This window comes from Gracilinanus agilis, chromosome 2 (assembly GCF_016433145.1).
Source record: "Gracilinanus agilis isolate LMUSP501 chromosome 2, AgileGrace, whole genome shotgun sequence".
Lineage (NCBI taxonomy): Eukaryota > Metazoa > Chordata > Mammalia > Didelphimorphia > Didelphidae > Gracilinanus > Gracilinanus agilis.
Window position 1 is genome coordinate 234,896,796 of NC_058131.1, and position 15,008 is coordinate 234,911,803.

The 15,008-nt window shown below is 42.9% G+C and overlaps 1 protein-coding gene across 2 annotated transcripts in view; it reads left to right on the forward strand.

Moving 5' to 3' along the window:
* Window positions 1-15,008, forward strand: part of DNMT3A (DNA methyltransferase 3 alpha) — a 177,412-nt gene that overhangs the window by 160,654 nt on the left and 1,750 nt on the right. Inside the window, exons 14-22 of one of the 2 annotated variants that reach the window (XM_044663760.1) lie at window positions 515-627; window positions 850-1,033; window positions 1,320-1,404; window positions 2,640-2,785; window positions 4,544-4,634; window positions 4,801-4,949; window positions 8,164-8,264; window positions 13,677-13,746; window positions 14,557-14,675. In XM_044663760.1, the coding sequence (XP_044519695.1) occupies window positions 515-627; window positions 850-1,033; window positions 1,320-1,404; window positions 2,640-2,785; window positions 4,544-4,634; window positions 4,801-4,949; window positions 8,164-8,264; window positions 13,677-13,746; window positions 14,557-14,675 (1,058 nt within the window). The remainder of the gene's footprint in view (window positions 1-514; window positions 628-849; window positions 1,034-1,319; window positions 1,405-2,639; window positions 2,786-4,543; window positions 4,635-4,800; window positions 4,950-8,163; window positions 8,265-13,676; window positions 13,747-14,556; window positions 14,676-15,008) is intronic. The other variant, XM_044663761.1, reaches the window with a different exon arrangement.

Consider the following 15,008-nt stretch of genomic DNA (forward strand, 5'->3'; position numbering starts at 1 on the left):
CTCCAGTTAAGAGCTGGAAGGACTAGTGAGGTTGTCTTGTCCAACCCTGTAATTTTGATGCTATCTTGACAGAATAAGGAGAATAACCAGCTTCCTCTTTACCCTGTCATCCTTGATTAGGCTTGGGGAAATCATGGGATCCCAGATTGATTTCTGAGAGGGACCTTAAAGACCATCTGGTCCAAACCCTTCATTTTAAGGTGGAGGAAACTGAGGTGCAGAAAAGCTAAGGGACTTTATCAAATTAAAGCAAAGTTACAAATTGCAGAATCAGGATGTGAAATCCAGGTCCTCTGGCTCCAAATTTGGTGTCCTTCCTGTTTTACCCACACTGCCTCCATTTGGTGGCTATGGGTCTTCCAGGTGGGGCTGGCATAAGCAGCTAGGACTAATGAAGAGAGAGCCCTGGGCTGGGGGTTTGGGTTCTGGGCCTATCTTTTGCCCTAGTTTCCTGAAAGTGGGGAAGCTTGCCCTGATGCCGGTGCTTTTTGGGTGTTGCCTCTGACACTTACAGAACTGCTTCCTGGAGTGTGCCTATCAGTACGACGATGACGGCTACCAATCATATTGTACTATCTGCTGTGGGGGCCGAGAAGTCCTCATGTGTGGGAACAACAACTGTTGCAGGTGAGGGCAATCCCCAAATCCTCAGTACCAAACACACATTCATCCCTGGGCCCTTTGCCTTGGCACCAGCCCCGACACTTAGCCCCATGTCCCCAGGCACACCTTGCCTCCAGCCCCAGAGCTAGCTCTCTTGGCCACTTGTAGTCTGGTGCTTTTTGTCATGTCCATTTCATTTCCGGCAGAGATAAACCAGTCTGCCTTTCTTTTCCCCTGGGGTCCTAGGTGCTTCTGTGTGGAATGTGTGGACCTGTTGGTGGGACCAGGTGCTGCCCAGGCAGCCATCAAGGAAGACCCCTGGAACTGCTACATGTGTGGGCACAAAGGCACCTATGGGCTGCTGCGGCGGCGAGATGACTGGCCGTCACGCCTCCAGATGTTTTTCGCCAATAACCATGACCAGGAGTTTGTGAGTGTCCCCTGGGGCTCCCCCTCTCCCTCTGTCTTCCTATGGAGAATCTCAGCTCCCATCCTTCAGTTTGGGATCTTTCATGTTAGTCTTGAGAAATTGAGATGGAATAAATGAGGAACTAACCTGAGCTCAGGACTTAATTTGGGTCAGTTAAATATGAAGATTTGGAGGCTGAGATGGGATGATTCTGGCTGTAAAATAGGTCCAAGTTATCTGAAGGTAAGCTGCCTTTAAAAATTTCATTCCCAAATACCTAACTTGGGCTTTTGTGCTTCTTATGTAGGACCCTCCCAAAGTTTATCCCCCAGTCCCAGCTGAGAAACGGAAGCCAATCCGGGTGCTATCTCTTTTCGATGGAATTGCCACAGGTGGGTGAGGGGACAAGGTCTTAGATCCTGAGACTCCTGATTTCTTTATGTGGATTTCACAGGACAGGGATCATAAATATGGAGATGGAAAGGACCTTAGTAGACCAACCTCCTCATCTTGCACATGAGGAAATTGAGGCACAAAGGGGTTAAGTTGCCCAATGTCACAAAACTACTAAGTGGCAGAGTTAAACCCAGGACGTCTGGCTCCAAACCACAGATGCTTCCCATTCCACTGTGATCATCCTTTTAAAGAGAGAAGTATCCATTCTCTGAATTTTCATTGCTTCAGATGAGTTAAGAAAGAGGGTAGGGAGAGATCATGACCCAACTATTAACTAGGATTCCCTGAGGGAGCTTCAGAGGCCCAAAGGTGAGGACCCTGGGTTAGCAATTATATCTTCTGCACTGATGTGCTGTAAGAACCTTGAGGAGGGTGAGTTCCTTGACTAGTCTTCTTCCTCGGTTTGAATAATGTTAATAATTGATATTTATCTAGCACTTTAAATTCTGCACACTGATTTGTCTATATTACAACAACCTTTGAGGTGATATTTATCCCTATTTTATAGCTGAAGAGCCTGAGGCTCAGAGAAGTTAAGCTTCCTACACACAAGTAGTAAGTGTCAGGAGCTAAATTTGAACCCCTGTCTTCTTGATGCAAAGTCCAGCACTATCCACTCTATATACAATACTGTTTCTAGACTACTTTGGGGGCTCAGAAATGGGTTGTAGGTCAGACAAGCCTTAAGATACTTTTCAGAATTCAGTTCCCATGGCTGTCAGAACAGCTCCTTGGGAAATGGAGCTACACAGTTGGGAGTAATTCCAAGCCTTCCACAGACCCAATTTCTATTTAAGTTAGTTGGAGACTTTTGCCCCAGGTTGGATGTGTCCTATATCAGAAGGTCTGTCCGAGGCTCCATCTAGTATGCTGTTCTTATTTTCAAATAACCTGGTCACTCACTCCATCATCTGGCCCAGCTCTCAGCCCAAACTAGTTCGAATTTGCAACATGTGGTAAAACCCTAATCCTTGCCCCAAGCTGCACCATAATGATTTAGAATTGGGATTCTTATAATCTAGAGCTTTAGGAATAGTCCTGGAAATAACCATGGAGAGGGCGGGGAAAAGACCAAGCTAGGAAGACTGTTCAAACTCATCTTTGGGCCAGTGTCCAAGTGCAAAGCCATGGATGACAGCAAATGGTGGTATTTTCTGCTGGCTGACCACAGGACTATTGGTGCTGAAGGACCTGGGGATCCAGGTAGACCGCTACATTGCCTCAGAGGTGTGTGAGGACTCCATCACTGTGGGCATGGTGCGGCACCAAGGGAAGATCATGTACGTGGGGGACGTCCGCAATGTCACCCAGAAGCACGTATGTCACCATGCAGAAGAACTCCACCTGTTCTCTATCTCCTTCTTTTCCATTTGATTTTTCCCATTTCCCCTACCTTTTAAAAACCCCCATCCTTCCTACTCTGACCTTTCTATCCCTTCTTTCTTGGGGGGCAGGGGAGGATTCAGATCCCTGTTTTAAACTTTGTAGGGGATTACTAGATAAGGAAACTCTCGGCCAATACCAATATAGCACCTTCCTGCAACTTAGTCTTAAGAGAGTTGCCTAAATCAGTGAAGTTAAGTGACTTGCCCAGAACCAATTACCTAGTATATATCAAGACAACTCAGGGCTTCCTCGATGTTCATCATGCTATGCTGCCCCCTCTTCCAATTTTTCTCTCCTCCATTATTTCTCCCAATCTGCCTTTGGCAGGTGGGAGTTGTTTGGCCAAATGCAACTGGACTAGACTGAGGAAACCCTGCTTTGCTCATTATGGAGCAGGATGGAAAGGCATTGTACTGATGGGGATAGAATCCTAGGATCCTAGATTTAGAGGTAGTTTGGGAACCTTAGACATCATCCAGCTCAAACTCCTTATTTTATAAATGAATCCACTACGTCTAGACAAGTATCTAGAGTCACATAGGTAGTAAGTGTCCAGCAGAGATAGGATTCAAACCTAGCTCTTGGACACAGCTGGCTGGAGAAATCTGGATAAAGTTGTCTCACACTGGAATGGTTCCCCATTTCCAACTTTTAGAAACTTTGAAAATTATTTAAATGTAGGTCAGCTAGATGGCTCAATGGATAGAGAGCCAGGCCTGGAGACAGGAAGTTCTGGGTCCAAATTTGACCTCAGATACTTCCTAGCTATGTGACCCTGGGCAAGTCACTTGTCCCCCATTACCTAGCCCCTACCGTTCTTCTGCCTTTGAGCCAATACTTAATATTGATTTCTTTTTTTCCTTCATATATTAATATATTATTCATTTTATGCAAAATAAAAATATAAACATATTTGTAATAGAGCCATAAACACATCCAGAGCTATACTAGGAATTACCCCCTTAATATTGATTTCTAAGAGAAGGTAAGGCTTTAAAAAAGAAAATAAAATGATTTAAATGTCACTCTTTGTCCTTAAAATTATCAGTAATGCATTTAGACAGTCCTAACCTGGATTTCTAAGTCCCCAGAATCTTGATAGAATGAGATCATTTGATTATACATCTAGAGCCTTAAGGGACTGTTGTTGATCAGTCATTTCTTACTCTTCATGACCCCATGGACCATAGCACACCAGTGATGTCCATGGGGTTTTGGTGTTTTTTTGTTTTTTGGTATTTTTTTGGCAAAGATGCTCAGGGGTTTACCTTTTCCTTCTCCAATGAATTAAGGCAAACAGAGGTTAAATGATTTACCCAGAGTCAGCTTCTGAGGTTGGATTTGAACTCGGTCTTCCTGAGCCCAGGGCCAGCACTCTTTATCTTGAGCCACCCAGCTGCCTCCCAGCTACCTTACAGGCCAAATCCTCATTTTATGGATGAGGAAATTGAGACCAGAGAAAGTGACTTACCCAAAGTCATGCAACAGAGACAGTAAATAGCAGAGCAGGATTGGACCCCTAGCTCTTCTTTTTTTCCTAGTCCATGTAGGGGAGGTCTGGCCTGATTGAATTTACCTGATGACCTGCCTCTGTATCCCAAGGCAGTCTCATTTAAGAATCCAGTTCAGAATGCTTGTTATCCTCTATTAATGGAACTAAGGACTCACTGTTACATCTTTCCTTCACAGATACAGGAATGGGGCCCTTTTGATTTGGTGATTGGAGGCAGTCCCTGCAATGATCTTTCTATTGTCAACCCTGCTCGGAAGGGTCTTTATGGTAGGTGGCCCTCACTGTGCTCCCTACAATACTTGCATTTTTTGCCCTGGGTCGTCGTCGCCTTCTTCTTCTTCTCTGGGACCTTTCCTCCCAGTCCCAACAGCCTCTGCTGCTGCTTGACCCTCTTTTGGGTCCCAGCTGATGATCTGGTTTTATGTTCTTCCAGAGGGCACTGGACGGCTCTTCTTTGAGTTCTACCGCCTTCTGCATGAGGCCCGGCCCAAGGAGGGCGATGACCGCCCCTTCTTCTGGCTCTTTGAAAACGTGGTGGCCATGGGGGTCAGTGATAAGCGGGACATCTCACGCTTTCTAGAGGTGAGGCTGGCTACGCTGGTTTGGCCAGCTCTTGGATGGGGTCCTCTCCTACCTTGGGCTGTTGCTTCATTTCATCCCATCCCTCAGAGCAAAACCCAGGGGAAGGGAGCTAAGGCTTGCCCCTTTGCAACAGCAGGTGAGCCTCATGGCTAAGGGCCTGATGAGAATTTCCCCAAGAACTTACTGAATTTCTTCCTTTGTTGGCTTTTGCTCTTGCCTCTGGTCACAAACTGGTTGTGAGAATCACTTGACCGTAAGGGTTAATTTGGTTGTGGGTATCGAGGATCATAGATTAAGACCTGGGCATTGAATCTGACCCCTCATTTTGTAGATGAGGAAACTGAGGACCAAATAGGACAGGACTTGTCTGAGGGTCACATAGCTAATAAAGTGTCTGAGGCAGGATTTGAACCTGAATCTTCCTGACTCCCAAGTCCTATAACTCATTTTGTTGTATTCACTACAGTTACCTATATCATGAAGGAGCAACTAAAAGGGTAGGGGAGAGAGGGGAGCTAAGTGGCTAGAGAGCCTATCTTAAGAGACAGGAGGTCCTGGGTTCAAATATGGCCTCAGACATTTCCTAGCTGTGTGACCCTGAGCAAGTCACTTAATTTTACCTCTTGCCTCTCTTTGCTTGGAGCCAATGTACAATATTTTCTAATTTAAGAAGTTTAAATTTCTAATTTAAGAAGTTTAAAAAAAGTGGGAAGGGAGTGTGGATGTACCGAAGAGTCTTAGGAAAATCAAGCCAAGCTTCCCTGGCTAGCATGGCCAACAGAAACTATTGTTTCTTGTAGCTTATTCACATCCTCAAGGCCACGGCTTTTCTGCTGCATAATCTAAGATTTTAAGTTGACCAGAACAAATGGATTAGAATTCCCTAGGCAGCAGTTGGGGTTCCTTATTTGAAGCAAGGGGCTTTGTAAGAGGGGGAGCATGGGAATTGAGAACAGAGTTGCCTATGTAGGTGGAACTGCCCCATTGTGTTAAAGTTGGCATATGTGCCATTGTCGCGTTGGTTATTCTCATCACCATTTCCTAAATGTAAACCATTTAGGTGATGCCCGTTATCTATCATAGGGGTATAATTGAAAGGAACTATAAGGTTTGTTTTGCTTTGGTTTGATTCAGCTCAGCCTTCTCATTTTACAGAGAAGGAAATTCTGGACAAGGGAGGTTATATGACTTTCCTCTGTTCCCACTGCTAGTGAGAGCCAGAATGCAAATCCTCGGCATGGTGTGAAAGAGAATTGCTGCTGGAGCCAGTGGAATTGGGTTCAAATCTTGGCTTTGACCCTAACTGTGTGACATTGGCAGAAAAGTTCACCATCCTGGGTCTCAGTTTTCTCATTTGTCAAAATGAGAGGGCTGGACTAGACAGCATCTAAGGTTCTCCCAATTCCAGCTCTATGATACTTGATCTCATCTCTTTAAACCAGTAGTCTCTTGGTGCCCAACCTAGTTCTTTGGTGGAAGGCATTAAGAGTATGGTGCTCACAGTAGATCCAACATACCTTGGTTTCTTGAGAAGATGCATTGAAGAAAAGTATCTAAAGGAGTAAGACACTGAGATCATGACATTTTTTTAATTAGAAGGACCTTCAGAGGTCATCTAGTCCAGATCCATCATTTTTATTTTGTTTTGTTTTATATTTTCTTTAATTACAACAGTACATTTATCAGTTCAGTAGACAAATAGTTTTCATAGATTTGATCATGTTATATATATGGCCATCTGCTTAAAATTTTTTTTGATCTTTTCATTTTTAAGTTAATGATAATGAGGCTGACATGTTAAGTCACACAGTTCCTCTAATTTTTTTTTTTAAACCCTTGTACTTCGGTGTATTGTCTCATAGGTGGAAGATTGGTAAGGGTGGGCAATGGGGGTCAAGTGACTTGCCCAGGGTCACACAGCTGGGAAGTGGCTGAGGCCGGGTTTGAACCTAGGACCTCCTGTCTCTAGGCTTGACTCTCACTCCACTGAGCTACCCAGCTGCCCCCCTCTAATTTTTTTTTAACCCTTACCTTCCATTTTAGAATCAATGGTATTGATTCTAAGGCAGGAAAGTGGTAAGGGCTAGAATATTAAGGTTAAGCAACTTGCCAGCCAGGAAATGTCTGAGGCCAGATTTGAACCAGAAACTTCCTGTCTCCAGACCTTGCTCTCTAGCCACTGATTTGATGAGCTCTCCCTCTTAGCATTTATTACTCAATTTTGCAAGGCAATAGGATAGATTCTGATGATAAAAAGGAAACCATCCCTGCTTTCTGTTGTGGGAAATAATACATAGATATTTAAGTAAGTAAGTGTATGCTGAATTTATATATTTGAAGACCATCCAAAAAATAAATAAAATTTGAAGTGAATAAATAGTAATAGCATCAACAATAGCAACAGTAATAGAAACAATAGTAACAGCTAGCCATTATGTAACCCTTTATATTTTGTGAATGCTTTATATGCTCTCCTTTGAATGTCACCAGAGCCCTGTGAGTTCTTAGCCCCATTTTATTTATTTATAGTTTTTTATTCTAATTAATTGAGAGGGTTTTTCCATGGTTACATGATTCATGTTCTTTCTCTCCCCTCCTCCCTCCCATAGCCAACAAGCAATTCCACTGTGTTTTACACGTATCATTGATCAAGACCTATTTCCATATTATTAATATTTGCAATAGAGTGATCATTTAGAGTCTACAGTCCCAATCATGTCCCCATTGAACCATGTGATCAAGCAAATGTTTTTCTTCTGTATTTCTACTCCCACAGTTCTATAAAAGGTGATTCTTGAGTGAGGAAGAGCAACCAGAAATTGACTTTGGTCCCAGATAAGGATTTAGAGCAGAAAAGGTCCTTGGAGGATATGAAATCCAATACATCCATTTTACAGATGGCACAACTAAGGAGAGAGATTTAAGTGACCGACCTATCTAAGTTGGTACAGGAAGCAAATAGCAGGGCCCACTGGCTTTAAATCCAGTTCATTTCTCTCTGTACCAGACTGTTGGAATGGTAGCTTTTGCCATTTGGATCACATACATTTTCTTGAAGGTTCTCGTTCTGTTTGAAGACCAAGAGTAAGAGCTGGTGGAAGGTTTAGCCTTGCAGAAATGGAAGCCGAGATACCTTCATTTATGGCTTGGAGGGATTTTACCAGTGTGGTCTCTGCAACTCTCTTCATTCATTTCTCCGTCTTCTGTCTTACAGTCCAACCCTGTGATGATTGATGCCAAAGAAGTGTCAGCAGCGCACAGGGCTCGCTACTTCTGGGGTAACCTTCCCGGTATGAACAGGTTGGTGAGAGCAGGGTGAGAGCACCAGCACCTTTGGGGTGATTTGCATGGCTTGGAAGGGCTCAGAGCCCATGGAATGAACTTTGCTTCCCTTTCTCTTCCTCCTTCCCACCACACCCTCCTGCCCCAACCCCTTTCCCACCCATCTTCTCTTAATTCACCAGCCTTCATTCTATCCTTTCTCCTTTTTCTGTCTGCAAAGGTCAAGGGGGAACAGAGATCCAAAAAGTTACAACACTTAAGCCACATTCTCTGCACACAGTTTGATTACTTGGTATAAATAATTGTCCTTTCCTCCTGGAGCCTCTATTTTTTTCCCTAGCAGTGAGGATGATTTTGTGCTGATTGAACCCTATAACATATAACTGTGTCAAATGAAATTAGGTAAAATTGCTTTGCTAACTTTAAAAGGATAAGGATGGACCTGTGATTTCACTGGTATGAGGAAACTCCCTCTGCCAGTGCAAACTGGTATCTTCTTACAATTTATTGTCTCAGAGAATTGCCTAAAGCACTAAGGTTAAGTGACTTAATTGTCCAAGGTCACCCCTTCAGTATGTGTTAAAAGTGGGACAAGGTCTTCATGGCCAAGTCTTTGTCCATACTCTGAAAACCTTTAATTCTATAGATGGATGGATGGAAGGAAAGAATGAATGAATGAATGAATGAACCCTCAAATAAATAAATAAAAAATCTTGGTGTAGTGGGGATGGGAGGTAAAGAGTTTCTTAATCCATGATTTTATCAGTCTAGGGAAAACCTGATGCAATTCTTCACAGATATGCAAGTTGTCTTAACATAAAGATGGTTAACAGCTTGTGTATATATATCAGTACTTAAGGTTTTACCAAGTGCTTTATATACATTATCTCATTTAATCCTTATAAAAACATTTTGAGGCAGATATTATTCTCTCTGTCTCTGTCTTTTTTTTCCCCCTTAAGCCATTACCTTCCTTCTTAGAATCAATACTGTGTATTGGTTCTAAGGCAGAAGAGTAGTAAGGGCAAGGCAATGGAGGTTAAGTGACTTGCCCAGGGTCTCACAGCTAGAAAGTGTCTGTGGCCAGATTTGAACCTAAGATCTCCCATTTCTAGGCCTTAGCTCTCAATCCACTGAGCCACCTACTGCCCCCTAGATATTATTCTCTTCGCCCCCATTTTATTGATGAGAAAACTGGGGCCCAGGAGGTTAAGTGACATACTCTCATAGTCACACTGGTGGTGAACATCTGAGTCAAAATTTGAACCCAAGCCCTCTCCCTCCAGAAGACTTTCTGTATCTGTTCCAAGTGTCTATAGAACTATGCTCACAGATAAAATCATGGCTTTTAGAATGGCAGGAATTTCTGAAGCCACTTAGTCACTGCAACTCCTTCATCTTACAGATGAGGAAACTGAGGCTCAGAAAGGACAAAATATTTGCCCAGGTTCACATAGATAGTAAAGAACAGAGCCTGAATTTTATTCCCTCCTCCCCCTTCCACTACACCAAGAGATTTACCTGGGATACCAAGAAATTATAGGACTAAATGTTGCCCATGGCTATCTTGACTTCAAGACTGGTCCTCTAGGCACCATAGGGTGCTCCCTTTCCCTCAGTGTGGAGAATTAAGAGACCTGGAGCTGGAGGAGGCCTTAGAGGCTCCTCATGGATGAAGAAATTAAGACCCAAGTGGGGCAGATGTAGATGTCTTGCCTAGGTCACACAGGTAGTTGTCATTATTACTATTTTTACTACTACTACTACTACTGGTGGTTGTCATTATTAGTATTTCTACTAGGTTGTTTTTTCCCCCCAAACTACTACTGTTATCATTATTATTTCTTGTATTACTATACTGGTAGTTGTCATTATCACTATTTCTTCTATTTACTAAAAATGCCTGCTAGAGGTTAGGGCCAGCTGTAAACAATTAGTATCTTGGAACTGGAAAGAATTCTGCTTTAATCCATTATGGTTTCACCTCCTTGGCAGCCCTAGACCAGTTTTTTGTAGGATTTAAAAACTTGAGTTTGCACAGATGAAGGTAATTTGTGACCTAGAACTGAAAGCACTTTCATTTTTATTGCCAAATAGGTCTTGTTCTTCTATATATGACTTAAAAAGATATTTTGATATCTCCTTGGGCCACTGGGGGAGCCATACCTGTTGAAATTTATACTTCAGAGAAAAAAAGATTTCATCCCCCAACTTGTCTACCTTCTCTACCCACTTCTCACCACATCTTTTGGGAAATGTTTGCTCTTGCCCTGAATTTTCTCCCCAACCAGGAAAGGCCTATAAAGTAATTGGGTCAATCTCAGTGCTAATGCCAAAAATGCATGAAGGCCTTGATTCTGGGGCTTGGGCAGACCCCCAAAACCAGTGTCACAGAAGTGCTGTCAACCTTGTGAACCTTCTTCCCTCTCCCCCAGACTCTGATATCCATGGTTTTTCTTACCTGCTCTGAGCAAGGTTGCTAGAGGGCTAAGTTGAGAGCACATGGGGCTGAAATGGTGGAGGATATGTTTGTGCAGGATATATGGATGTATCTCAGGTTTGCGTGTGTATTTATGACATCTAGGTAAATTTAAAAGTGATTGGCTTATAGTACAGCATGCATAGTTTCATCTTTAGGTTGTCTTCCTTCCCCATCACTTCACTGGTAATCCTCAATCTCCTGGGAGTCAGTGAATGTTTTCACTGAGGTTCCATTTTTTTTATTGCCTTTGGGAACCTGGTCCTTGAGATACTCTAACTAGAACCCCAGATTCCCGAGTTGCCTGGAACTGCAGGTTCCATCTGCCCTGAGCTCTCTCACTGAGATCAGAGAATTTCTTTTATATCAATGAACATATAAAAAATTATACTCCAGCTCATTAAAAAACATATTCAGCAAACATTTTCAAAGCTCCTGTTGGGTGCTAGCGATTCTGTTACAAAGACTGAAACAAAAACTCATCCTTTCCTTAAGGAACTTGCATTCTCTGTGGGGCTGGTGAGAGGTAGAGGGAAAAATGACAGGTAAATGGACAGTAAATACATAGGAAAAAGTACTTGAGGGGTGATGTGATTTAATCACATGCATATAAAAAAATATTTGAAAAGAAGTGTCATTTAATAAATATAGAGCCGACCTTGAAGTTGGAAGGACACGTTCAAGTCCTGCCTTTCACACATTCTGGCATTGGGACCATCACAGAGGATGTGTGTTTCTAATCCGGAACCTACCTCCAGTACCTTGCGCTTTGGCTATTCCCGCTGCCCTGGTCGTTCTCCTTTACCTTGACTTTTTTTTTAACCCTTACTTTCTCTCTTAGAATCAATACTGTGTATTAGTTCCAAGGCAGAACAGTAAGGGCTAGGCAATGAGGGTTAAATGACTTGCCCAGGGTCACACAGCTAGGAAGTACATGAGGCCAGATTTGAACCCAGGACCTCTTGTCTCTAGACCTGGCTCAATCCACTGAGCCACCCTAGCTGCCATCTACCTTGACTTCTTAAAATCTTTGGGCTTCCTTTGGGCTACCTTCTTCAGGAGTCTCCTTAGCATCCCTTCTTTCCATCCCCCTATCCCCCCGCTGCTACCATCTTGCTTTATAACATTATTTTGATCCTATTTGTATATATACACTATCTCCATTAGAATGTAAACTCCTTGAGGGCAAGAGCTGTTTTTGCTTTTGTCTTTGTATCTCCAGCATTTAACCCTGCTCTTGGCAAGATTAGAAAATACTTATTGACTGAATGATACATTGACACTGGACAAGTCATTTTATTTCTCATTACTCCAGGCAACTTTCTTAAGACATGCAGCAATGGTAGAGGAAGTGGCCCACCAGGAGCTCAGTACATCACAGGTCTAATTTTAAAAAGAGAGAGAGAGCCAGGTTATAAGGCTGCCCCTTTTCCAACCTCCTCTCCCTCCTATTCCCCCAGCATCAAACCTCCATAAATGTAACAACAAGTTAGTCAGTGATTATCTGTCTATGTAGCATTCTGCCCCACCAAAAAGGAGAGACCAAGATTTGGGTCATCAATGGTTCAGGGATTTTCTTTATATTGTTTTCATTTACATTTTTGTACCCATTGAATCATGGGATCTTAGACCTCTGGACTAGATTTTTTGAATCATGCCATGTCAAGTGGAAAGGATCTAAAAGACTTATCTAACTTGGCCATATTTGGCACATAAGGAAACTGAAGTGAGAGAGGTCAGCCAAGAGATTTACCCAAAGCCGAGGGTAGAACAAGGTTTAGGGCTCTTTCCACCATCCCCTCTAGAATCATCTCCTTATCTAAGCCCATGTTTATAGAACTGTTCTTTACCCAGAGATCTTAAGAGATTGTAACTACTCCAATTCTTTGGTATATAAGGGGGCAGTTAAGTGACTCAGTGGGTAGAGAGCCAGGCTTAGAGATGAAAGGTCCTGGGTTCCAATTGTAATAATTAGAAATTAGATATTATATAGATATATATTTTAAGGTGTGGTCGCCAGGAATCAATAATTCAGATTGATTCCATAATTAAAATAGACTCAAGTCAGGATGGGTTTTATGGTACAATTAGGATGGTGGAAGGTAGGGAAATAGAGAGAGGGAGAGGCTAGCCAGGGCTGGCAGAGGCCCGGATGGAGAGAGGGTTAAAAGGCTAATTAAACTAGGCTACAAGCCTCAGATATTTTCTAAATGTGTGGCCCTGGGCAAGTCTTTTAATCTCTGCTGCTTAGTTCTTATACAGCTCTTCTGCCTTGGAACTCATATTTACTATTGATTCTAAAACAGAAGGGAAAGGTTTTATTTTTTTAAAAGGAAGAAGAAAGAAAAAAGAAAAGAAGCAAGTCTAGGGTGTCCATTCTGCTCCTTGTGGGATCCCCTAAACTGAGGTCTGGAATCCATTAGTAATGATTTATTAAGCACCTGTTCCATGTTAGAAGAAAAACTATATGGAGACAGCCTGGAATAATGAAGACCATGTGGATCAATACTGGCCTATTCTTTGCATGTCAGTGCAAAAACTGAACAAATACACACAGAAGAGAGTGAGAGTAACATAGGTGTTAGGTCTATTCTATATATGATTCACAAAATTGTGAGTGCAGATGTGAAGATTACATTGAGACAATTTTATTTAAACTTTCAACTCTTCATTAACTTAAAACAGGCATCCTTAAGTCAGTTTTTTGTTTTGTTTTGTTTTTTTGGAAACTCAGGAAAGTACATTTTAGATGCCTGTATTTAGTTTTCATACAACCCCATCTGCCAGTGTGCAGATGGGTGAGTGTGAGTTTCTCTCTATAAGCCTTAACATAAGCCTTCAGTAGATCTGTGTGACCGTGTGGCCCTTTGGCGTTTATTGTCACTGTTGTGAGTTGAGAGCTGGCCAGTGAGGTCTGTGTGTCAAATGGCTCTGTCAAAGTCAAACTTATCTTTTCTGTCTCCTAGGCCATTGGCATCTACCGTGAATGATAAGCTGGAGCTTCAGGAATGTTTGGAGCATGGCAGGATAGCAAAGGTGAGGGATTGCGCATTTATTTCACCTCCTGGCAAGCCTGCACTAGGCAGAGGATTAGACCACCAGCTTTGGGGAAGAAAGGAAAGGTTTCCGGACAGTAGGAAGGATAGGGCTGTAACTTGCCACCTCTCCAAGTGCCCCACCAACCTGGAGAATGGAATGGTTGGTAGAAAAGAGATGAGGTACCTGGGACATACTGAATGCCTATCCTCTCCAGAGGAGCCCTACTTTTGCTCTGCCCTCCCTGTCTTGACATTCATGGCTAGGAATAGCCTGTTTCATGGTCATCCTTTCATTCTGCCTCCAGATGGGCATCAACTATTTGTCAAGGCTTCCTGGCTAGAACTTCATCTACTCTGCGAGACAGCCTCCTGGGTACACCCAGGTTCCAAGGTCATCAGAAATTACATGAAGCACTTTCACTGAGAATTTGTTGGGATCATCGTATCCCAGCACTTAAAGAACTTTTGGTTATAGGTACTCCTTTTTTGTCCTCCAAGTTAGCCCATCTGAGACCAAACCCATTTGTTTGGAAAGGGAACAGGAGGATCTAAAGCTGGGAGCTAGCTGAGTTAGAATAAAAGGTCCAGGCCATATCAGAAGTGAGGGAAAAACAGGGCAAGGAGCGGTGCCTAGGTACAGGGGGAGCCACACTTTTTTGTTCCTGCCATTTGGGCATCATCATTGGAATTGGTCTGCCTGATACAGATACTGTTTCCTTGTCCAGAGGAGATTGGGTCCAGCTTTGTTTGACCCAAAGCCTAGCAGTCATACCGTGATACTCATGCTTTTTCTCTTGGTCTTTTCTAGTTCAGCAAAGTGAGGACCATTACGACTAGGTCAAACTCCATCAAGCAGGGCAAAGACCAGCATTTTCCTGTTTTCATGAATGAGAAAGAGGACATCTTATGGTGCACTGAAATGGAAAGGTACTCTCCCCCTTCAGTCAGTTTCCCTTCCAGGGGTGAGTGTGGTATGTGAGGTTCCTGGGGAAGGGACTATGTTCAGAAAATGGCCTCTTATGAGGTCTCCTTAGACCCAGTAGGACTGACCCAGGCATCAGAAAACTGGGATTTCCAAGAAACATGTAGGGGAAAAGGGAGTTCCTCTCCATCTCTGTACTAAGTATGGACTTAGCTATCAGAACATAAGTTTGGACCTTTAGGAACTTTATTGGGAAATCCTTGAGTCAGGCAAGATCTCAGAATCTTTTAGGTTTCTATAAGGAGAGAAAAGAACAAGGAAAAATATCCCAAAATACA